The sequence below is a fragment of the Oncorhynchus mykiss genome, chromosome 9 (genome assembly GCF_013265735.2).
Source record: "Oncorhynchus mykiss isolate Arlee chromosome 9, USDA_OmykA_1.1, whole genome shotgun sequence".
Taxonomy (NCBI): Eukaryota; Metazoa; Chordata; class Actinopteri; order Salmoniformes; family Salmonidae; genus Oncorhynchus; species Oncorhynchus mykiss.
Window position 1 is genome coordinate 6194650 of NC_048573.1, and position 7500 is coordinate 6202149.

Sequence of the window (7500 nt, forward strand, 5' to 3'; positions counted from 1 at the left end):
CTCTCCCCCTCGCTCCTCTCCTCTCCCCCCTCGCTCCTCTCCCCCTCGCTCCTCTCCTCTCCCCCCTCTCCTCTTCCCCCTCGCTCCTCTCCCCCCTCGCTCCTCTCCCCCTCGCTCCTCTCCTCTCCCCCCTCTCCTCTCCCCCCTCGCTCCTCTCCCCCCTCGCTCCTCTTCCCCCTCGCTCCTCTCCTATCCCCCCTCTCTCCTCTCCCCCTCGCTCCTCTCCCCCTCGCTCCTCTCCCCCTCGCTCCTCTCCCCCTCGCTCCTCTCCCCCTCGCTCCTCTTCCCCCTCGCTCCTCTTCTATCCCCCCTCTCTCCTCTCCCCCTCTCTCCTCTCCCCCTCGCTCCTCTCCCCCTCGCTCCTCTCCCCCTCTCTCCTCTCCCCCCTCGCTCCTCTCCCCCCTCGCTCCTCTCGCTCCTCTCCCCCTCGCTCCTCTCCTCTGTCCTCCAGGGGAGGTGTTTGATTACCTGGTCGCTCATGGGAGGATGAAAGAAAAGGAGGCGCGTGCCAAATTCAGACAGGTGAGGAGCGAGTGTGTGTGTGTATGAATGAATGAATGAGAGATGGGGTTTATTTGCTTTCCTCCTCCCCATTCTCAATCCTTTTCTCCATCCCTGTTTAGATCGTGTCAGCAGTCCAGTACTGTCACCAGAAGTGTATTGTCCACAGAGATCTGAAGGTGAGACTCTCCCTCTACACACTATAACGCGTGTGTGTGCGCTAAGTAGCTGGGGACCAAGTAGCTGGGGACCAAGTAGCTGGGGACCAAGTAGCTGGGGACCAAGTAGCTGGGGGCTAAGAACTGGGGGCTTACGGCCGGAAGAGCTTGAACTATGACCTTTACACAGGCTCCTAACAGTCACTTGCCCATCGGTATCTGTGTGTTCAGAGTTGTCTCTTGTCTGATGATGTCATCGTGTTCTATTTCACGCTGAGCGCTCGTGCCGAGAACACCTTCCTGTTGCTAGGCAACACAGCCTTCTCTGCTCCTCGCTCTGCCGTGTATAGTTTAAAGTTATAGTGCTCTGCGTTGTAGTCGGCAGTGAAATACTACTTGAGTAAAAGTATTTGGTTTTAAATATACTTAAGTATCAAATGTAAATGAAATTGCTAAAATGTACTTAAGCATAAAAAGTAAAAGTATAAATCATTTCACTCCAACATTCAGACATCATTTACAGACGAAGCGTGTGTGTTTAGTGAGTCCTCCAGATCAGAGGCAGTAGGGATGACCAGGGATGTTCTCTGTTTAGTGAGTCCTCCAGATCAGAGGCAGTAGGGATGACCAGGGATGTTCTCTGTTTAGTGAGTCCTCCAGATCAGAGGCAGTAGGGATGACCAGGGATGTTCTCTGTTTAGTGAGTCCTCCAGATCAAAGGCAGTAGGGATGACCAGGGATGTTCTCTGTTTAGTGAGTCTGCCAGATCAGAGGCAGTAGGGATGACCAGGGATGTTCTCTGTTTAGTGAGTCTGCCAGATCAGAGGCAGTAGGGATGACCAGGGATGTTCTCTGTTTAGTGAGTCCTCCAGATCAGAGGCAGTAGGGATGACATGGGATGTTCTCTGTTTAGTGAGTCCTCCAGATCAGAGGCAGTAGGGATGACCAGGGATGTTCTCTGTTTAGTGAGTCTGCCAGATCAGAGGCAGTAGGGATGACCAGGGATGTTCACTGTTTAGTGAGTCCTCCAGATCAGAGGCAGTAGGGATGACCAGGGATGTTCTCTGTTTAGTGAGTCCTCCAGATCAGAGGCAGTAGGGATGACCAGGGATGTTCTCTGTTTAGTGAGTCCTTAAGTACTTTAGCTCCCGCCTTGGGCCAATCGGTGTAATTTGATAAATACCGGATCTCTATGGCAAGACACATCATTCACCCAAGTTTCGCAAAATCTTGCGTGTCACCGATCCACAGTCCCCGATTTCGCCGTGGGGGACAACAAACGGATCTGGGACCAGGCTAACTGGCATCACACTGATCTGGGACCAGGCTAACTAGCATCAAACGGATCTGGGACCAGGCTAACAGGCATCAAACAGATCTGGGATCAGGCTAACTGGCATCAAACGGATCTGGGACCAGGCTAACTGGCATCAAAAGGATCTGGGACCAGGCTAACTGGCATCACACTGATCTGGGACCAGGCTAACTAGCATCAAACGGATCTGGGACCAGGCTAACTGGCATCAAACAGATCTGGGATCAGGCTAACTGGCATCAAACGGATCAGGCTAACTGGCATCAAACGGATCTGGGATCAGGCTAACTGGCATCACACTGATCTGGGACCAGGCTAACTAGCATCAAACGGATCTGGGATCAGGCTAACTGGCATCAAACAGATCTGGGACCAGGCTAACTAGCATCACACTGATCTGGGACCAGGCTAACTGGCATCAAAAGGATCTGAAACCAGGCTAACTGGCATCAAACGGATCTGGGACCAGGCTAACTGGCATCAAACGGATCTGGGACCAGGCTAACTGGCATCAAACAGATCTGGGATCAGGCTAACTGGCATCAAACGGATCTGGGACCAGGCTAACTGGCATCAAACAGATCTGGGATCAGGCTAACTGGCATCAAACGGATCTGGGACCAGGCTAACTGGCATCAAAAGGATCTGGGACCAGGCTAACTATTATCAAACGGATCTGGGACCAGGCTAACTAGCATCAAAAGGATCTGGGACCAGGCTAACTGGCATCAAAAGGATCTGGGATCAGGCTAACTAGCATCAAACGGATCTGGATCAGGCTAACTGGCATCAAACGGATCTGGGATCAGGCTAACTAGCATCAAAAGGATCTGGGACCAGGCTAACTGGCATCACACTGATCTGGGACCAGGCTAACTAGCATCAAACGGATCTGGGACCAGGCTAACTGGCATCAAACAGATCTGGGATCAGGCTAACTGGCATCAAACGGATCTGGGATCAGGCTAACTGGCATCAAACGGATCTGGGATCAGGCTAACTGGCATCAAACGGATCTGGGATCAGGCTAACTAGCATCAAAATGATCTGGGATCAGGCTAACTGGCATCAAACGGATCTGGGATCAGGCTAACTGGCATCAAACGGATCTGGGATCAGGCTAACTAGCATCAAAAGGATCTGGGATCAGGCTAACTGGCATCACACTGATCTGGGATCAGGCTAACTGGCATCAAACGGATCTGGGATCAGGCTAACTGGCATCAAACGGATCTGGGACCAGGCTAACTATTATCAAACTGATCTGGGATCAGGCTAACTGGCATCAAACGGATCTGGGACCAGGCTAACTGGCATCAAACAGATCTGGCAATTTGTCTGCTCATTGTTTGATGTTTGGACTCTTTCGCTTCCTTTTTAGAAAATGACAAACACAAACTTTGCATAGAGAATAAAAATGTTACTGAGTGCATCTCTGTCTGCCCCTTCTCCTCTCTTTCCTCTCTCTCCCCCTCTCTCCTCTCTTTCTCCTCTCTTTCCTCTCTCTCTCCCTTCCTCTCTCCCCCTCTCTCCTCTCTTTCCTCTCTCTCTCCCTTCCTCTCTCCCCCTCTTTCCTCTCTCTCTCTCCCCTCTCTCCCCCTCTCTCCTCTCTTTCCTCTCTCTCTCTCCTCTTTTCTCTCTCTCTCCCTTCCTCTCTCCCCCTCTCTCCTCTCTTTCCTCTCGCTCTCTCCCCTCTCCCCCTCTCTCCTCTCTCTTCCCCCTTTCTCCCCCTCTCTCCTCTTTCCCCTCTCTCTCCCCTCTCTCTCTTCTCCATTCTCCCCTCTCTCCTCTCTCTCTCTCTCTCTCTCTTCCCCCTTTCTCCCCCTCTCTCCTCTCTTTCCTCTCTCTCTCCCCCTTTCTCCTCTCTTTCCCCTCTCTCCCCCTTTCTCCCCCTCTCTCCTCTCTTTCCCCTCTCTCTCCCCCTCTCCTCTCTTTCCCCTCTCTCTCCCCCCTCTCTCCTCCTCTCTCTCCCCCTCTCTCCTCTCCATTCTCCCCTCTCTCCTCTCTCTCCCTCTCCCTCTCTCCTCTCTCTTCCTCTCTCTCTCTCTCTCCTCTCCATTCTCCCCTCTCTCCCCCTCTCTCCTCTCTCCCCCTCTCTCCTCTCTCCCCCTCTCTCCTCTCTCTCCCTCTCTCTCCCTTCCTCTCTCTCTCCTCTCCCCACCAGGCTGAGAACCTACTCCTGGACTCTGACATGAACATCAAGATAGCAGACTTTGGCTTCAGTAATGAGTTCGTAATGGGCAGTAAGCTGGACACGTTCTGTGGTTCTCCTCCCTACGCCGCCCCAGAGCTGTTCCAGGGGAAGAAGTACGACGGACCCGAGGTGGACGTCTGGAGCCTGGGGGTCATCCTGTACACACTGGTGTCAGGGTCGCTGCCCTTCGATGGACAGAACCTCAAGGTGTGTGTGGGGAGATGGAGGGAGGGGTGGGCGGGTGTGTGAGATGGTGACATAGAGGTGTGTGTGTGTGAGATCTGTATTCTGTTCTACAGACTGACCTCTAACCCTTAACCCCTGACCTTGTACCCCTAATCACTCCTCTGTCTCCCCCTATATGAGTTGAGGGGGAAATACTCATAGAGAATGTTAGAGGCCTCTAGTGGCCAAAAGGCAGTATTACCATGGGCAGCGCCACTGAGGACCTCCACCATTTTAATGTAGTCAACTGGGAGGGTCTTCCAACTTCATTGGTTGAAGTCATGTTAGAGTCATGTTTAACTGGGTCATCAGGAGGGATCAGCCAATCGTGAATATGAAAATGTACTACTTTAAAATGGAGATAGCACAGGCAGCACCATTGAGGCTGTCACAGACCCTATAATGGCACAGATACAAAGATGAGTCCTCTATCTATCTCTATGGAAATACCTTATCCTGTTCTACATGTCTGACCTCTGACCTCTCCCATCTCTCTCCTCCTATAGGAGTTGAGAGAGCGCGGGGTGAGGGGGAAGTGCCGTATTCCGTTCTACATGTCTAGACTGACCTCTGACCTCTCCCATCTCTCTCCCCCTATAGGAGTTGAGAGAGCGCGTGTTGAGGGGGAAGTACCGTATTCCGTTCTACATGTCTAGATTGACCTCTGACCTCTCCCATCTCTCTCCCCCTATAGGAGTTGAGAGAGCGCGTGTTGAGGGGGAAGTACCGTATTCCGTTCTACATGTCTAGATTGACCTCTGACCTCTCCCATCTCTCTCCCCCTATAGGAGTTGAGAGAGCGCGTGTTGAGGGGGAAGTACCGTATTCCGTTCTACATGTCTAGATTGACCTCTGACCTCTCCCATCTCTCTCCTTCTATAGGAGTTGAGAGAGCGTGTGTTGAGGGGGAAGTACCGTATTCCGTTCTACATGTCTAGATTGACCTCTGACCTCTCCCATCTCTCTCCCCCTATAGGAGTTGAGAGAGCGCGTGTTGAGGGGGAAGTACCGTATTCCGTTCTACATGTCTAGATTGACCTCTGACCTCTCCCATCTCTCTCCTTCTATAGGAGTTGAGAGAGCGTGTGTTGAGGGGGAAGTACCGTATTCCGTTCTACATGTCAACAGACTGTGAAAACCTACTGAAGAAGTTCCTGATCCTCAACCCCACCAAGAGAGGCAGCCTGGAGGTCAGTCAGTCACCTTTAACGCCTGACCGATGTGACCACTCACCTTTGACCCCTGACATGTCACCTGGCTATAAAATGTTTCCTAACCTGAATATTTAAATACTTCTTGTTTTCTTTGTGTGAGCTACAGTTGTCCCTCTCTGTTCCCCCTCTCTGTTCCCCTCTCTGTTCCCCTCTCTGTTTCCCCTCTCTGTTTCCCCTCTCTGTTTCCCTCTCCCTCCTGTCTACATTATACCCTTTACTCTCTTCACCTCATCTCCTCTGCCTCTCTTCTGCCTCTTCCTCTGCCTCTCTTCCTCTGCCTCTCTTCCTCTGCCTCTCTTCCTCTTCTCTGCCTCTCTTCCTCTCCTCCGCCTCTCTTCCTCCGCCTCTCCTCCGACCTCTCCTCCTCCGCCTCTCTTCCCCCCACCTCTTCTTCTCCTCCTCTCTCCTCTTTCCTCTCTTCCCCCCTTCTCTTCCTCTCTTCCCCCTTCTCTTCCTCTCCTCCTCTCTCCTCCTCCTCTTCCTCTCCTCCTCTCTCTTCCTCCTCTTCTCTTCCTCTCCTCTCTCCTCCTCCTCTTCCTCTCCTCCTCTCTCCTTCTCTTCCCCTCCTCCTCTCTTCCCCCCTTCTCTTCCTCTTGTCCTCTCTCCTCCCCCCCTTCTCTTCCTCTTCTCCTCCTCCTCCTCTCTCCTCTTCTCTCTTCCTCCTCTTCTCTTCCTCTCTCTCTTCCTCCTCTTCTCTTCCTCTCTTCCTCTCCTCCTCCTCTTCCTCTCCTCCTCTCTTCCCCCCTTCTCTCCCTCTGCTCCTCTCTCCTCCTCCCCTTCCTCTCCTCCTCTCTCTTCCTCCTCTTCTCTTCCTCTCCTCCTCTCTCTGCCTCCTCTTCCTCTCCTCTCTCTTCTCTCCTCCTCTTCCTCTCCTCCTCCTCTCCTCCCCTCTTCCCCCCAGCAGCAGATAATGAAGGATAGGTGGATGAATGTGGGTCATGAAGAGGAAGAGTTGAAACCGTACATAGAGCCCATGCCTGACTACAAGGACCCCAAGAGAACAGGTAGACTCTGAAACACCAGCCTCAAATTGCTCTTATACGTTTCTATCATCGTATGTACTGTATAATACTAGTGTGTGTGTGTGTGTGTGTGTGTGTGTGTGTGTGAATAGAGATCATGATTCAGATGGGTTACTCCATGGAGGAGGTGCAGGACTCGCTGGTCAACCAGAAATACAACGAAGTCATGGCCACGTATCTACTACTGGACTACACAAACCATGAGGTGTACACACACACACACACACACACACACACACACACACACACACACTACTACTACTACTACTACTACTACTACTACTACTACTGGACTACACAAACCACAAGGTGTACACACACAAACACACACACACACACACACACACACACACACACACTACTACTGGACTACACAAACCACGAGGTGTACACACACACTACTACTGGACTACACAAACCACGAGGTGTACACACACACACACACTACTACTGGACTACACAAACCACGAGGTGTATACACACACACACACACACACACACTACTACTGGACTACACAAACCACGAGGTGTACACACACACACTACTACTACTGGACTACGCAAACCACGAGGTGTGTACACACACACACACATATACACACACTACTACTGGACTACACAAACCACGAGGTGTACACACACACACACACTACTAGTGGACTACACAAACCACGAAGTACACAGATACACACACTCACATATACTCTGTGTTTCTTGGTGTCTCTCTCTCTGTCTCTCTCTCTCTCTCTCCGTGTCTCTGTCTCTCTCTGTGTCTCTCTCTCTCTCTCTCTGTCTCTCTCTTTCTCTCTCTGTGTCTCTCTCTCTGTCTCTCTTTCTCTCTCTGTCTCTCTCTTTCTCTCTCTGTGTCTGT

At 51.7% G+C, this 7500-nt stretch overlaps 1 protein-coding gene across 1 annotated transcript in view; it reads left to right on the top strand.

Annotated features, from left to right (window-relative positions):
* The window catches only part of mark2b (MAP/microtubule affinity-regulating kinase 2b), a 71899-nt gene that overhangs the window by 1269 nt on the left and 63130 nt on the right, over positions 1-7500 (top strand). The window contains exons 2-7 of the mRNA XM_036989237.1: positions 368-522; positions 624-680; positions 4139-4375; positions 5464-5583; positions 6512-6611; positions 6722-6834. Of these exons, the coding sequence (XP_036845132.1) occupies positions 368-522; positions 624-680; positions 4139-4375; positions 5464-5583; positions 6512-6611; positions 6722-6834 (782 nt within the window). The remainder of the gene's footprint in view (positions 1-367; positions 523-623; positions 681-4138; positions 4376-5463; positions 5584-6511; positions 6612-6721; positions 6835-7500) is intronic.